We start from the raw sequence: 17,493 nt of genomic DNA, 5'->3' as shown, positions 1-17,493 counted from the left end.
GCTCGTTCAAACACACGTTAAAGTCCGTTTGGCTCGACACCACCGAACAGAGGCAGCAATATAACATAGCTAACATTAACAGTGCAGTGAATCCTGCTTGTGCCGTGATATTCAGGACTGCAAACCGAGCAGCATCACTGACTTTCAGCTTGTTGTGTTTGTGGATATATGACTGACTTTAATTATCCATACAATCATCAAATTCTCTGTAAGATTAAGGTCAGCTATATATATATATATTTAGAAGTAGAGGCTTTAAAACCAAGTTACCGCTGAAAGTACAAACATCTCTAATGTCACATAACTTTGCCAACATGTGGCCAACAGTAATGTTTTAATGCTCTTAAACATTCGCACATAAATAAGTGACATAATATTCAGTACTTACTTTTGCCAGTTCACTCTTTAGCCGCTCCCTTCTGCAGTATTTTGCGGCAAAATTATCCACACCCACCGCTGCGCTACGAATTGTGGGATATATGAGACCACGAAGCGTGCATCGGACCACGCTTGATATTTGGGGAAATCGACGGCGCATTTGGAGTATGCATTTGAAGTACACTTTAAATTGGGACAGCCGTCGTCGCGTGGCGGTGACGTATTCGCACTTGAAATGCGTACTTCAAGCGTGCATACCCTGAATTGGGACACAGCCAATGTCTGATAGAGGAGGGAGAGCTGGAAACATTTCCTGTGTCCTTCACTCACTTCCTGTTTGTTTCCTGCAGATGAGACATGAACAATCACACATGCAGGAATATTTTCTTTCTTCTTTCTCTTCTGTGGTTATGTGCAATAAGTTTCTTAATTATTTAGTGGACAAGGTTGCCAGTTTGAGTCCTCCGACTCTATCTATTGCTGACCCATCCATGCATGGCTCTTGCTCAAGTTTGTTCTCTGCTTTTCTACTAATTGTTTTACCTAATTTAGAGAAACTTGTGTAATGCTAAACCGTGTTCCTCTCCAAATGACGTTGCTCCCCCCCTGTTTTCTCAAAAATGGTCCGATGTTATTTCCTACCATCAAACAAAAGACACAAAGCTGGAGTGTCATGATCCTGGGCCATGTTGGCCCAGCATTCTTAGTTTTTCGTGTGTTTTGGGATTTGTTCTTTATTTATGCCTCGGTTTCTAGGTTCTGTTAAGATGTTTCTTATTTGATTACCCCCTGTGTGCCCCTCTGTGTATCTGAGCCCTCGTTTCCTCTCTCCTTGTGTTTTTATTCCATGTTTCCCCAGCCCGTTATGTCTGTGCTCTCCCCGTGCTCTCTCTCCTCCTGTCTGAACCTCTGTGCACTTCCTGTTTTGCTTTGACAGTCCCTCGTCAGCATCCGTCATGTTGTGTTCACTCCTGCCCTGTCTCGTTATGGTTATCAGTGTCACCTGTGTTCCCCGTGTGCTCCCACTCCCCTCGTTAACCCTCTGTGTATTTAGGTCTGCGTCTCCCTCAGTTCTGTGTCGCGTTCTCCCTCATGGCTGTGTTTCCTTGTGTCTCTAGTTATCCATGTCCCAGTTTAGGTTTGTTATATTTTTTGTACTAGCCTGCAATAAAGCAGTGTTTTGAGTTCACTTTTTGTCTCGGTGAGTTTTGCGTTTGGGTCCTCTCCCTGCTCCCACACAGCCGGAACATGACAGTAGAACGCGACCAGACAATGGACCCAGCAACTCACAACCCCTCCGCTGAGCTCCGCGAGGATTTGATTTACACGGTACAGTATCACTGTCAGGAGTGGGCAGCGCTGCCAGGTGAGGAGTATCGGGAGACAATAGCCATCCGTTTACAGAGGATGGTGTCCGGACTCCCATGGCTATTCGGCGCGCTACACCCCCTCATTCAGGACTTCCTCGTCTCCACCGTACGTATCCGCCCAGAGCTGCCTCTCCAGTATGAAGAGTCGGAGGATGTTCAGCCCGGTCCGCTGGAGGATTCGCGGCCCGGCTCGTTTCCTCCCCCTTCTCGGCGAAAACGGCGTTCACGCCGCCGTCGCTCCCGTACAGCCAAGCAGGCTGCACCCGTGGGAGAGAGTGACTGTGCTTCACACACTCAGCCCAAGCCTTCTGATCCCGGACTTCACGACTTATGCACTACTGTGAGTAACTCTGTTTTGCCCGCCATTGTGTTACCTGAATCGGATAACTCCGCCACTTTGTGTTTGAACGCTAGAGACACTATACAGCGAGGCACCTCCGTGTCAGATTATTCACCAGGTGCTTGCGCTAGTAATCTTTGTGTTTTTGAGCCCTCAGAGTCTTGTAATGCTCGCAGTGATCTCCCTGAGTTAGCCAATATGAATGTTTCACCTGTGGAGTTAGCTGAACCTAAGACTGTTATTCCACACCAGACTCACCTACATACTGCTACCAGCGTTGTAGTCCCACAGAACTGTTTTACTCGGCCTGTACATTCTGTGGTTTCCCAGTCTGAGCTCAGCCACACACCACCACCACCATCAGCTCCAGATGCAACAGTGCATGCTGTGGAGCACAAACCATCCGAGACTGAGTGTTCCCTAGGTGATGCTCCTTCAAGTGACTGTTTCATGTTCCAGCCTTTTTTGTCGTTAGACATTTCTGATATTTCTCAGCCAACTTCTCAACCAGCCACTGCTCTCTCAGCTCCTCAAAGAGTTACTGTGAATGAGGCCTGTGTTGCTAAGCAAGCCAATTTACCATGTACTCCTAGCGTTCTGCCTGAGCCAGGTGACACAGAGACTATTAGCCATTCCTCTGCTATGAACAGTTTAATCTTTAGACCAGCTCTTGTATCTGTGACTCCCAGTGTTCCTCCATCGATTTCTCAGGCTGTGGTTTTTTCTGTACCAGAACTTGACAGTGCTAACTCGGACGCTACCTGTGTAACCTCACCTTCTCCCGTGCCTGCTAAGCCTGACTCTGTTTCTGTTTTTCCTTGTGGACTCATTGTAACTGTGCATTCAATGCCTGCTAAGGTTAAGGGCCGTAAGGTTTTGTCTGCTACACATAAAATGCCAAAAGAATTTGGTTTGAGCACTGCAGAGCTGGTTGCACAGGTTAACTTTTCTGTTCCCCGGTCGTGTCAGTTTAACTCTGTGCGCCATGCTTTTCGGCCAAGTTTCATGGACTCTGTGTGTACTACGTCTCAGGCTACATCCTGTACAACTATGTGTAGTGTTATCTCACATCCAGGTTACCCAAACACTGCTTGTGTAAATTCTCCAGTACCTGTGAATGTTCCTGAACTCACTCTTCCTAAGACTGCTAACTATAAGATGGACAGCTTAAGAACAGCAGAGTTGCTGAAATCAGCCTGCCATAAGTGTCTGATTGCTAGTGCAGTGTTCAGCACCATTAACCTCATTTACCCAGTGACTGTAACTGTTCCTGTGCGTCGCTCTCCACCTCCAGTTCCTGTACCCAGGGCAGCTCGGGCCCAGCTTTCCCTTGCACCTGTATCAGTTCCTCGGGTGAGGGTGGCTGAGGTCCAGCTGGTCCCTGCTTCTGTCTCCAGCCTGGCAGAGGCTCCGTTCATCCCGGCACCCGTACCTGCTCCTCGGGTGGGGTTGATGGACACCCAGCCATTGCCAGCACCTGTTCCGGTTCCCCGGGTGAGGTCAGCTGTGACCCTGCCAACTCCTGCACCTGTCTCAGTTTCTCGGGTGGGAGCAGCAGAGGTCCAGCTATCCCCTGCACCTACACCGGCCCCCAGGGTAAAGGCAGCCAGAGCCCAGCTCGTCCCTGCACCCGTCTCTGTTCCTCGGGTGGGGATGACTGGTGTTCGGCCAGGCCCAGTACCCGTTCCTGTTCCCCGGAGGAGAGCAGCCAAGAGTCTGATACCTGCTCAGTCATCCGCTCTGTTACCACCTCAGTTTCACGCACCATTACCTGTTCAGTTATCAGCTCAGTCATTATCCGCTCTGTCATTAACTCTGTCACCAGCTCAGTTAGTAGCTCTGCAACCCGTTCAGTTACTGCCATCCTCTGCTAGAAGCTCTTGTGAGCCCACTCAGCCAGCTGAGGACTGCGTGGTGCTGACACTTCTTGGACAGACTGTTTGCCCCGCACAGCCCCAGCCGTTGCATCCCAAGCCGACTGTGTGCCCTGTGCAGCTACAGTTAGCGTCCACTGAGCCAGAGGTCTCCGCACCTGCTGGCTCTGCATCTGTTCTCGCTGGGGGTTCAGGAGGACCCCTCCAGCACTTCCTCGTCTCCGCTGGCGGCTCAGGTCAGCCCGGCCAGCACTTCCTCGTCTCCGCTGGCGGCTCAGGTCAGCCCGGCCAGCACTTCCTCGTCTCCGCTGGCGGCTCAGGTCAGCCCGGCCAGCACCTCTTCGTCTCCGCTGGGGGTTCTGGAGAACCTCTCCAGCCGCTCTTCGTCTCCGCTGGGGGTTCTGGAGAACCTCTCCAGCCGCTCTTCGTCTCCGCTGGGGGTTCTGGAGAACCTCTCCAGCCGCTCTTCGTCTCCGCTGGGGGTTCTGGAGAACCTCTCCAGCCGCTCTTCGTCTCCGCTGGGGGTTCTGGAGAACCTCTCCAGCCGCTCTTCGTCTCCGCTGGGGGTTCAGGAGAACCTCTCCAGCCGCTCTTCGTCTCCGGTGGAGGGTCCAATTCGCCGTCGCCTGGTCCAGCCTCTGCATCCGCCTCTGCATCGGCTTCGCCGTCGCCTGGTCCAGCCTCTGCATCCGCCTCTGCATCGGCTTCGCCGTCGCCTGGTCCAGCCTCTGCATCCGCCTCTGCATCGGCTTCGCCGTCGCCTGGTCCAGCCTCTGCATCCGCCCCTGCATCGGCTCCGCCCACGCCTGGTCCAGCTCCGGCCTCTGCTTCTGCTACGCCTGGTCCAGCTCCGGCCTCTGCTTCTGCTACGCCTGGTCCAGCTCCGGCCTCTGCTCCTGCTTCTGCCAGGCCACCGCCTCGTCCACGTCCGGCTCAGCCTGCTAGACGTCGTCCAGGCCTGGTTTGGCGTCAGCGGCCACCTTCCAGGCCGCTGACTGGACTCCTTCGCCGGCGCGGCCAGCCTCCTGACCTCCTTCGTCGCCACCGCTGGCTCCGCGGTCGGCCCCCAAAACTGTGTCCTCTGCGTCGCCGCCGTTGCCCTCCGCACGGTTGGCCCCCAGAACTTTGTCCTCTGCGTCGCCGCCGTTGCCCTCCATACGGTCGGCCCCCGGAACTGTGTCCCCGTCGCCGCCGTTGCCGTCCGCACGGTCGGCCCCCGGAACTGTTTGACCATGACCTCCTGTGCCGTCGGCCTCCGGGCCGGCCCCCTAATCTAATGAACTATGGATTCCTGGACCGTCACCCTCCGGGTCGGCCTCCTGAGTGGTGCTTTTGAACTTTCTTTGCCTGGAGTCATGGTCGCCACCCTGAAATGATTATAGACTATTTCCTCTGCTCCAGTGCCTTTCCTGGACTTTTGGTTTGGACTATTTTGTGACTTCCAGGTTTTCTTATGGACATTTTGTTTTTGTGGCTTTGTTTTGGGCCCTCCGTCCTGGTCCCCCGCCTCCCGCCCTGGGTGGGTTGTTTTGGTTTTTCTTGTTTTTGGTTCTCGGGTTTCGGCTGTCAGGAGCCAGCCCTTGAGGGGGGGGTGATGTCATGATCCTGGGCCATGTTGGCCCAGCATTCTTAGTTTTTCGTGTGTTTTGGGATTTGTTCTTTATTTATGCCTCGGTTTCTAGGTTCTGTTAAGATGTTTCTTATTTGATTACCCCCTGTGTGCCCCTCTGTGTATCTGAGCCCTCGTTTCCTCTCTCCTTGTGTTTTTATTCCATGTTTCCCCAGCCCGTTATGTCTGTGCTCTCCCCGTGCTCTCTCTCCTCCTGTCTGAACCTCTGTGCACTTCCTGTTTTGCTTTGACAGTCCCTCGTCAGCATCCGTCATGTTGTGTTCACTCCTGCCCTGTCTCGTTATGGTTATCAGTGTCACCTGTGTTCCCCGTGTGCTCCCACTCCCCTCGTTAACCCTCTGTGTATTTAGGTCTGCGTCTCCCTCAGTTCTGTGTCGCGTTCTCCCTCATGGCTGTGTTTCCTTGTGTCTCTAGTTATCCATGTCCCAGTTTAGGTTTGTTATATTTTTTGTACTAGCCTGCAATAAAGCAGTGTTTTGAGTTCACTTTTTGTCTCGGTGAGTTTTGCGTTTGGGTCCTCTCCCTGCTCCCACACAGCCGGAACATGACATGGAGTGATTCTGTCGTTATGCTCCTCAGCTGCCTCTTCTTCTCTCATTCTCTCCCCCTCTCTCTCCTGTTGCTACTTCAATCGTGAAACTGATCAATGATCAGCTGATCGGCTTTTCTCTCTTGTTTGTTTATCGCCCACTTTGCGCAAGAAAGAGGAAACCAGCGGATGTCGTGCTGAACAACAGCAGCACATTTAAGTTTGAAAAGCTGTTGTTAGAATTTATTTAATATTAATTTCTAGAATCAGCTGATTTTTGCTGGAGCCACAGCTGTAAAGGCGAGGTAGGACATTAACAGGGAAAGGGGGGAACAAAGAAATACTTTCTTATTCTCATTTAAAATGTCTGGCTGTTATTAAATAATTATCTGAAGCTTACAACCAAAGTTTTTATCTGACGAAAAATGTATAGAGATCATACATATACCAACAAGACAGTTTGCATCACTTGCGACACTTCAAAAGCTTCAGGAGCTGTCTGCTCAGCACAGCATCAGCACCATGGAAATACACGGATATATCCGTACGGAATTCACAATGCGTTTTTGGGACTTTCAGGTGTATGGACCAATGATTTATTTTCTGATCAAACCAGATATCTTTAATTTGGATCTAGATTTGTCTCGCATTAACTGGCTGAGTTAATGCCAGTTAATGCAATATGGAAGCAGCTGGAATCCAGCTGTGCATGTTCATGGAGCTTGCATTTTCACCTGCTGGACATCACTACCTGACAAGTTTAACTGTCTTCAGAACATTGCAGAGGCCTTGTTGACAGGTAGCCTCTGAATGCTGGACACTCGGAGACCCGTGTCTCTGAGTGGGAGACCAGAGATCACATCTCTGGTCTCCCACTCACCCTATCATTATTGTGAGGAGACCATAAATGGCATTTGTATTTTCTGTTGTACAGTTTATTTTCTGTTATGTTGTTGTAGCGTGTTTGGAGGCTACAGTTAGTGTCTAGTTGGTGTGTAGTTAGTCTGTAGTTTAGTGGTTTTTTTGTTTTCAGTTCTACTAGTGAACGTCACAGTTGCTGCCTTAAAGCCACAAAAGGCAGATTGCAGTGTAAACACTGTCTCACATGTCTGTGAAGGTTCTCAGTCATCCAGGTCATTGTAGTCTAAGGAGCTTGGAAAGAAAAGCGTCTGGACTTCTTTGAGTTGCTTGAAGACGTTTCACCTCTCATCCGAGAAGCTTCTTCAGTTCTAAGGGTCAAATGGTGGAGAGTCCCAGATTTAAACCTAGTGGGAGTTTTTGAAATATGTAGTGGTGAGGCAGAGGTCTAACAGTGTGCAAATCTGATCGGGTGTGAAGTTGGTCCTGTCTTCCAAGGAGCTGTCTTCTTGTAGTCGTTTTCTGACAGTCTCCACTGCCTCCGTGGTGGGTATGCAAGTGAAGAGGGAGACTACATCAAACCTGAGATGCAACCTGAGATGCAGACAAAGCAAGCCTGCGCCTTGGATCCACTGTCAGGGGACACAGAGCGGACTTGATCCTACAGAGAGCACAAAATCAGCTTCTAAGTGAAAGGATAAGACAGGTCCATTTCACTATAGATGCCCTCCAGAGCAAGATTAGCCAGACGCTGCAGGAACTGGAAACCCTTCTACCCTCTCCTATTCTAGAAGAGGTTTACAAGTTTGTGGACAACGCTCAGCGAGCACAACACTCCAAAGGAAAAGAAAGACAACGCAAGAAATTTCACACCTTACTTTCGAAAACCCTCACCCCTCAGTCTGAATCTACACAACTCAGCGAAGAACACACACCTGAGGACAGTCAGGAAAAATGGGTGAAGAACTTTTCAGACCGGAATCTCACTGAACCTGAAAAGAACGTATTAGCCAAAGGACTCAATTTTGCCATTTCTCCGCAACAGTTGCCCATAGTGGACCTCATCACAGCCACAGAAACTGCCATACGGATTAACAAATTATCCCAGACAGAAGCAGAACAGATCAGGATGAAAGTCTCAGCCACCCTCTTCAGTGCCAAAGTCCCTCCGTCTAACCTCACATTACAAGAAAAGAAGGCCGTCGCTTCCCTGACTAAAGACCACAACATCACTATATTACCAGCAGATAAGGGAAGGTGCACCGTGGTCCTGAACACAACGGATTACCACACAAAGATCACTACTCTCATCAGTGACAACAATACCTACGAAGCCTTAAAGCGAGACCCCACAAGCAACTACAAAAAGAAAGTTATAGCTTGCCTTCAAGACCTTGAAAGGGACAAAGTCATTGACCGCCTCACATATCACCGCTTTTACCTAGGGGATGCCATACCCTGCATTTACGGACTTCCTAAGATCCACAAGGAAGGTGCCCCACTCAGACCCATTGTCAGTAGCATAAACTCAGCCACCTACAACATCGCGAAACACCTTGCAACCGTCCTAGCACCTCTTGTGGGGAACACCCCACATCACATCAAGAACTCCACCGACTTCACTGATAAGGTCCAGAAACTTACCCTGGACCCAGATGAAACCATGGTGTCCTTTGATGTAGTCTCCCTCTTCACTTGCATACCCACCACGGAGGCAGTGGAGACTGTCAGAAAACGACTACAAGAAGACAGCTCCTTGGAAGACAGGACCAACTTCACACCCGATCAGATGAGGGTTTCTACAGACAGAAACATAGCTGCGCCATGGGCTCCCCCGTGTCACCTATTGTAGCCAACCTTTACATGGAGGAAGTGGAAAGAAAGGCTCTTGGCTCTTTTAAAGGGAGAGTACCCAGCCACTGGTACAGATATGTAGACGACACCTGGGTCAAAATCAAAAGACAAGAAGTGGAATCCTTCACTGCGCACATTAACGCCGTGGACAAAAACATCAAGTTCACCAGGGAAGACACAAAGGACAACTGCTTGCCTTTCCTGGACTGCGCCGTGCACATTGAAGAGAATGGCAACCTCAACATTGAAGTTGAGGTTGCCATTCTTATTTTGAAGTTGAGTACCTCCTCTTTGACTCCCATCACCCTCTGGAACATAAACTTGGAGTAATCAGGACCCTACACCACCGAGCAGAACATGTTCCCTCTAAGGCTGAAGGGAAAAAGAAGGAACACACACATGTAAAGGAAGCACTTAAAACATGCGGTTATCCTAATTGGGCATTTATAAAGTCAGCAAAGATGCACAAAAAAGAAAATCAGATACCAGCGAGGGAGGATAAGAAGGACAAACGCAACAACATTGTCATCCCTTATGTAGCCGGTGTATCAGAGAAACTCAGGAGAGTTTTCTCCAAACACAACATCCCAGTGTACTTCAGACCCAGCAACACACTCAGACAGAAACTGGTTCACCCTAAAGACATAACTCCTAAACACAGACTCAGCAGTTCATCTGCATCTAAAGGTCAAAGGTCACTCTTTCGAGGATGCCGATGTTCACATTTTGGACAGAGAGGACAGATGGTTTGAAAGAGGAGTGAAAGAAACCCTTTTACGTCCACTGTGAGCGACCATCTTTGAACAGAGGCGGGGGTTTACGACACCAACTGTCTGCCATCTATAATCCAGTTTTGAGATCCCTTCCCAGACGCCTTAACGCCCACTCACACCCTGGGCCATCTGACCTCAGGAAATCACATGATAGGGTGGGGCCAGGTTTCACAATGAGCTCACCCGAAACTGTGGCTGATTAGGACACACACCCGCTTTCACACCTTGGCTCATGTGATTAGGTAGAGGATCATCAGGGGGTCCTTTGTCCCCCTTTGGGGGGGAAACTCCCACTAGGTTTAAATCTGGGACTCTCCACCATTTGACCCTTAGAATTGAAGAAGCTTCTCGGATGAGAGGTGAAACGTCTTCAAGCAACTTAAAGAAGTCCAGACGCTTTTCTTTCCAAGCTCCTTAGACTGTCTCACATGGAAAACAGGAGTGATCCACCTCCTGCTGTCAGACCTTCAGGTTTATCCCTGTGCTGTTCTCCTCTGTCTTATAGTGACACAAACTATTTTGTGCACTGGCACAAATCATTTGTGTGGCTTCTTATTGGATGCAAACACCTGATTATTCTGTAAATGGTTTGAAACGGTTGCATTTTTAGGGAAATAGTTACAGTTTTTGTTTGCAAAACATGTGAATTATTTTTTAAATGTACATGTACATGTTGGTTAAACATGTTTGTGGTTTTTCCAGTTTTTTCCGCTCTGATATTTTCTCCAATGACTGGAGATGTGGTGTTGATGAATGTGTCAGAAGTAATCCAAACATATAACCCTGTGCAGTCTGGAGAAATGGCATCATCCAGTCAGTCCTGTTTCCATCAATCACTGTCTGGTTGGCCTCAGTCATGAAGCATGACGGGGTCAGACAGAAAGGTCTTTAGAGAGGCTCATCTGTGCTGTCTTTCCTCCATCCAGGACCTGTAAAGGTCCAGAATGAGGGACAAACACATCTCTACAGACCTTTCACATCATGGAGATAAACTGTTCACATTTCTTCCTTCAGGCAGACGATACAGAGTGTTGTTAACAAAAAAAACAGACACCACAGACAATTCATTCCCCCGGGCTTTCACTTTGATGAACACTGTGAATGTTCATGTGTATGAGAGCCATGTAATGTCCATGTGTGCATGCTGACTGCTCTGACCCCTCCTCCTTTCAGGGTGGAGCCTGCTGGAGTCCGATGGTTGAGACCAGGTCTGAGGAAGTGTAAGTGTGTTTTTAATGGGATTCATGAAAACAAAGCAGCACACATTCAACCATCTTCATCATGTCAGGAGTCATCATCAAAGTGTCAATCAATGACCAGATGATGGATCAATAACTGCAGCTGGATTGTGTTTGTTCTCTCCATCAGATTCCTGTCAACTCACAATCGACACAAACACAGTGAACACAAAGCTCCAACTGTCTGACAACAACAGGAAGGTGACACGTGTGGAGGAGGTTCAGTCATATCCTGATCATCCAGACAGATTTGATCTTCATCATCAGCTGCTGTGTAGAAATGGTCTGACTGGTCGCTGTTACTGGGAGGTCGAGTGGAGAGGAAACGTTTGTATATCAGTGAGTTACAGAAGAATCAGAAGGAAAGGAGGGAGTAATGACTGCGTGTTTGGATGGAATGATCAGTCTTGGAGTCTGAGGTGCTCCGATAATGGGCCTCTTTACGTCAGACACAACAAGACAGAAACATCCATCTCCTCCTCCTCCTCTGTCTCTAACAGAGTAGCAGTGTATGTGGACTGTCCTGCTGGCACTCTGTCCTTCTACAGAGTCTCCTCTGATACTCTGATCCACCTCCACACCTTCAACACCACATTCACTGAACCTCTTTGTCCTGGATTTACAGTCTATTCTGCTTCCTCACTGTGTCTGTGCTGAGTTGAGTGTAAAGAGTGTCTCCTGTTAGAGAAACACTCTGACTGTTGAACAGTTCAGTCTGTACATGTCTGTCTCTTTCACTCACAAACACGTTTTCACATTCATGGATTCAATCAGTTGATGTTTGAAACTCTTCTAAATGATTCCTTGTAAACTTCTTCCTCTTCAGTCCTTTAAAGATGGAAGCTCCCATTATTCCAGGATCCACATGTTGTTTTTCTGTCTTTTTCCACTCAAAGCTTCACAGTGAATCTCAGTATGTTGTGTTTCTCTGAAGCTCAGTTCACAACCAGCTCCTCTACATTTTCAACAAGTATGAGCTCATTAAAATGAATCCAAATGTTTGATTTGTCTTTCTTAATGGGATGTTTCCATCATGGCTTAATAATGCTTTTAAAACTGATCAAATCACAGAAACATAGACTTCCATATCAATCAGATCAATACGTACAGCTCTGATGTCACTAACATCTCCTTGAACTCTTCATTAATGGTGATCTTTTGGCCTTTTCTGGTGAGAAGGTGAACTGCATGATATCAATTTAATGAGCACAGGTGACATGAAGAGTTTTTAAATCTGCTTTTTCTAATTATTCAGGGTCCTGCTCCAGGAAACAGCTTCAACAAAGACTGGCTTTCAAAATAAGACCTCAGTCTGAGTTTTTAAAAAAGCTCTTATTTTGGAGGGAGCAGACATTTAATATTCATGTTATCAGTCGATCAGTGAGTGTTATTAACAGTTATCAGCCCATAACTGTGGCTCAGATTGGCCCTCCTCCACCTGCTAGCAGTCTCAGTAGGTCGTTATCACCAATCGGTGAGCTGGATCACTGTGTCGCTGTTGGAGGGGCGGCGATGAATTCAGATCCAGTACAGACAGACTCCAGTTCACTTCACAATGAGACGGGCGCATGGCAGCTAACTACTGAAAAATGTCTATTTAATCAGTTTGAATGTGATTTCCTGAACAGAAACAGATCTCATAATGAAAAGACTTCTGAACGTTACTCTTTTGCCATGAGCATCATCTGTATGATGGAAGCTTGGAAATAGTTTTTTGCTAGTATATTACTTTAGCTGACGCTAACTTCAAAGCACGCGATGAGTGTTAATAACGTTAGTATAACCCAACCCGTGCAGGGGCCTCCCTACACCCCGGACTCTGCGTTGTGTAATCTTGTGTTGGATTGGGGTGCACAGTAGAGAGACCAGTCGGACACAGGCGTTCAATTTGTGGCTCGGACCGCGCCGTTTATTCAGATGCTGGGGCAAACACCACTCCAACTCTGCTGCTGGCCCTTTGCAAATCACAGTAAACACTGAACGTGATCATCAACAAATAGTGAAAACCAACAATAAATATGTAAAAAAAAAAACACATTACACAAAAAATAATCATGTAGTCTAGGCATCTTTACACAACTCTTCAGTCTCAGGAATGAGTATGACACAAAACTAACATAACAGGATTACCAGCAAACTGTTGCTGAAAAGCTAATGCTTAATCTTGTATTAATTTGCCCGAATGAGTGCTCTGCTAACTAGCGGAAATGTAACCCGAAATCGCGGCAGAGATTACAGAATGAAACATGCACACAAACTCCTCGTACTCTCATCAAACTGTACATGAACATCTCAATAAACACAATATATACTTAGCAAATCGCCATTTTACACAGTGGAACACTTGTTTTTAAACAAAACCATTGCAGTACACCACGGACAGTGCTTACCTTTGCAAATCACAGTAAACACTGAACCAAGATGGCGCCCGCGCGAACGAGAAATCTGAACTACGGTGTCCTGCCGAGGACAAATGGTCAAAATTGCTAAAATCTACAATGTATATGCAGCTCAACAGCGACACCTTGTGACTTATTCCAGTCACTGCCTTACATCAGTAATGTTCAGTTACACTTTACTAGGTCACATCTGTGACACACGTCACTTAAATAAAGAAGGAAATATTGGCTCTGTTTTATCTGCTGGGCCCAAAAGTGACTCCCCGTATTTAAACTGCTATGAATAACTTGTTGGTCTATAATATGTGAAACATGTGTCAAATGTATCCATCATGAAAGATATCAGGTCATCTTGAGCCACAAAAACATTCCTATCATGAGGTAGAAGCTGGAATCAGTTTGTTGCAGACGTTTATATATCCCATATTTATCCAGTTAAAGTCACATTGAAATTCAAAAATGTCTTTTCAAGAGTCGTCTGTCCAAGAGGAGCAGAAACAAATATAACAACAGTTATTTAAGCTGTTTTAAAGGCCACAAAGGAGCAGATTGGTTATAATGCAGCTGCTTCACAGGAATAAAGATGAAAAGAAGCCACTGGTTCAGCTCCAGTTGTTATAGATCCAATGATGTTGTTTTGTTTTGTTTTTCTGTCTTTCAGAACTGGATTGAAACTATCAAAGGTCTAAAAACAGCCTCAACCCTCCCAAAGACAAACTTTACACACGTCATCTTTCAGCTACAATCTTTGTTGCAGGGATCTTCTGCCAAACAAGGCTGAGAGAAGATTTCTTACAGCTGTCATGTTGATGCTGTTTCAATCTTTGGGCAAACACACTCATATATTAGGGCTGATATCAGGGCTGCACAAGTTCTTTGTGATCATGAATAATAGAAGTGTGCCTGTTGAAGATCATGTTTGCTACATGATTATATGTCCTGTTATTGTTCTGTATGTCTGTTGGGGCGAACGTGGCTCAGGGGGTTGGGAAGCGCACCTGTAACTGGAAGATCGCCGGTTCGATCCCCGGCCTCTCTATCCTGGTCGTTGTGTCCTCGGGCAAGACACTTTACCCTACCGCCTACTGGTGTTGGCCAGAGGGGCCGATGGCGCGATATGGCAGCCTCCCTTCTGTCAGTCTGCCCCAGGGCAGCTGTGGCTACAACCGTAGCTGCCTCCACCAGTGTATGAATGAATAATGGCATTGTAAAGCGCTTTGGGTGCCTTGAAAAGCGCTATATAAATCCAATCCATTATTATTATTGTATTATATTCTTTTGGTGAGCCGCTGGGTTGTGTCTAATAATCATCTCAGCATTTTACAATAGAATAGCTCTTTATTAGCTCTTCATTTATTGTTATTGGACATGAAACAAGGAAGCTGTGTTTCTCATTGGATGTTAGTTTCATGTTCATCAGGATCATTTTCTAAAGAGCTGATATTTAGACCATTTACTGCACTGGCTGCACATTCTGTCTACATTTCTCTGTATGTGCTGTGTTTGTCTTTCATATTTCTCCAGATTGACACAAACAGTGAACAGCAGTAGATCTACTCTTCATCTGTTTTAGGCCCAGTGAAAGATCTGAAGCAGAAATGGTGTCATTAGGAGAAGAAGAACGGCGAGGAGGCAGCAGCTCTTAAAGATGAAACACAGCAACTTAGCCCTGAGCTCAGAGAGCTTCACATGAAAAAGCTCCTCAAGCAGATCATGTCAGAGGTTTGTCATCAACAGGAGGAACTGTTCATATCATAGAATGAAGGATGCTTTTCAGCTGGATGAAGAAGGTTATTTAATGGCAAACGTTCACATTGAAGTCAAATTGTTGTGGTGTTGAACAGATGATAAGTCCCGAATTCTTTATTTGAGGTAGAGAACACATCACCAAACATCCAGATAGGTTCAGTCAAGACAATGATTTTATTAAACACATGCATGGGACGATGTACACTGTGGCAACATCAGTGTTGGGGAGTAATGGAATACATGTACGGTTGCCGTGGTTACAGGGTGACACTCTCTCTCTCTGCGACTGTGTGTTTCCTGGGTGAGTGAGCGCCTTTTTGTTGTTGTTGTTCTAAGCTAATAGGCAGAATGCTACAGGCATAGCTCTAAAGAATGTAGCCTCATGGGCAGTGTAGTCCGTCCTGCAGGGAGAATGGACTGCCATACACGTTATGTGTCTGTGAGTGCAAGGAGGGAGAAAAAAGAGGGTTGAAAAGTACAAGTTGTCATCGAGCAAAAACGGGAGCTGGAAGCATGTAAATATAATAATAACCACTGCAGCCAAGGTCCGTTTAGTTCGGAGTTCAGTTCAGAGCACCGGACCTTCGGTAACAGTAATAAATCACACATCAGTAGTACATTCACATAGTTGTAAAAAGCATGATAATATATTAAGTAATCCAAAGTATTCAGAATACGTTACTCTCATTGAGTAACGCAATGGAATACGTTACAGAATACATTTGGGGTATGTATTCTGTAATCTGTAATGGAATACATTTTAAAAGGAACCTTCCCAACACTGGGCAACATCAGCATAGATCTCTGCTAGAAAGCACACTTCGAATTGCTTTTGTATGTCAGGGTTTGCCCCTTTTTGCGTCAAGTAGACGAAATAACATGTATCAGTTACAGTTAGTGACAGTTAGATATATCCCTTTATTGACAACCTTTCGACATACTCAGAGTTATTTCAACCATCTTACACTCCAGGTGTTTCCTGTTGATCTGTTCTCTTCATGCTTATCTCTGGAACATCATGAGCACATACTCTTGCTGTGCAGGCACATATGCCTTTCACCTTAAAACTCATATAACTCTTGTCTGTGTGTAAGCGTGTTTGCATTGACCTTTCTGCACTCTGTGTCACCTTTCACAATATGTCATCTGGACAGTTGCGCCAGATGATGTTTGTAACCCTCTTCATGAGCACATTTGCAAATATGAAAATGATCATGACAACTTTATTTAATAAAAATTTTCAGAAAAAGACACTACTTAAATCTTAATAAAAATGATATAGTTCCCACACACTCCTCACTCAGTCACCACAGGCCGGGCTCACCACATCCAGGGGAGGAAATCCAGGGCAGTCACATAATCCAGGAAGACCCAGAGTGCTGATGAGGTCATTGCAGCAGGTGATCACATGACTTAAGTCACACAAATGTTACACATCATTTCCATTAAAGCTGCAAACATAGTGGAAAGTGTGAGCACAGCTGTTAGAAAGGCCAAAGGCCAGAACTGTGAGTGCACTTTAAACTGCTCAGTAAGACTGGACAGACCTGCTGGACCAATAAAGTTTAGCCTTTCTTGAAAGTAGGAAGGAAAGACGATAGCAAAACGGCGGCTGTGCCACTTCAGATTTAGTATCTGTCTGTAAAGCACATGGTGGAGAACCTCAAGTTCAGAGCAGATGAATACTTTCCTCACCTGTGTGCAGTTGGGTATGGAGAGTTGAAAAATAAATGGAATGTGCAGAAGATTAGAGATTAGAGATAGATTAGATAAAACTTTATTAATCTCTCGGGTGGGTTAATCCGAGGGTCAATATCAGCCATAATACATTGAAGTTCAGCATTAAAGGTCACTAACAACAACAATATATTCTTATTGGTGCAACCTGCCAGCAACGTAACTATCACCTGAGGGCTTTCTCTCTCCCAGCGGCCCCAGATGCTTGTTGCTTTAAAAGAAACAAGTCCACCCCAAATAAGTACCAGCCCAATAGTGTTTTAGATCAGGCAATAATTGGTAGCACTACAATCATGCTTTATGAAACTTAATCACAGCAAATCCACACGGAGCACCTCTGCGAGACCTAATCTGCCTAAGGTAAGAGCCCAGCTCAGGGATTGCACATTGCCCAAATAAGGAGTGAAAAGTATTCAGTTGTGTGGTGATGAGTAATAAACGAGGAGGACCTGAACGCATCCAGGCATTTTCTGGGGCCAAGGCCCGCTGGCCAACGATGCCCTGCTAGCCTACCCGTTTCCGTCAGAAGAGATTGCGTTGACCACCGACACATCGGATGAGGCGGTGGGCGCAGTGTTAGAACAGCAGGTCTCCGGTGTCTGACAATCGCTTGCCTTTGACATTTGCACACTGATTGGAGCCATCTCTTGGGAGATCGACGGGGCTCATCCAAGAGGCGCAGGAGACCAAACCAGATCCTGGGACTGGCCCGCCCGGTCGCCTCTTCGTTCCTTCAGCCGTCCGCTCTCGGGTTCTCCAGTGGG

General features: G+C 46.8%; 1 protein-coding gene across 1 annotated transcript in view; it reads left to right on the top strand.

Moving 5' to 3' along the window:
* Positions 1-11,877, top strand: part of LOC134620246 (NLR family CARD domain-containing protein 3-like) — a 45,319-nt gene extending 33,442 nt beyond the window's left edge. Inside the window, exons 12-13 of the mRNA XM_065470088.1 lie at positions 10,780-10,826; positions 10,975-11,877. Coding sequence (XP_065326160.1) covers positions 10,780-10,826; positions 10,975-11,501 — 574 coding nt within the window. The 3' untranslated portion in view covers positions 11,502-11,877. The remainder of the gene's footprint in view (positions 1-10,779; positions 10,827-10,974) is intronic.
* Positions 11,878-17,493: the final 5,616 nt, after the last annotated feature.

Source organism: Pelmatolapia mariae, linkage group LG3_W (genome assembly GCF_036321145.2).
Source record: "Pelmatolapia mariae isolate MD_Pm_ZW linkage group LG3_W, Pm_UMD_F_2, whole genome shotgun sequence".
NCBI lineage: Eukaryota > Metazoa > Chordata > Actinopteri > Cichliformes > Cichlidae > Pelmatolapia > Pelmatolapia mariae.
This window is presented reverse-complemented; position numbering and strand designations above follow the sequence as displayed.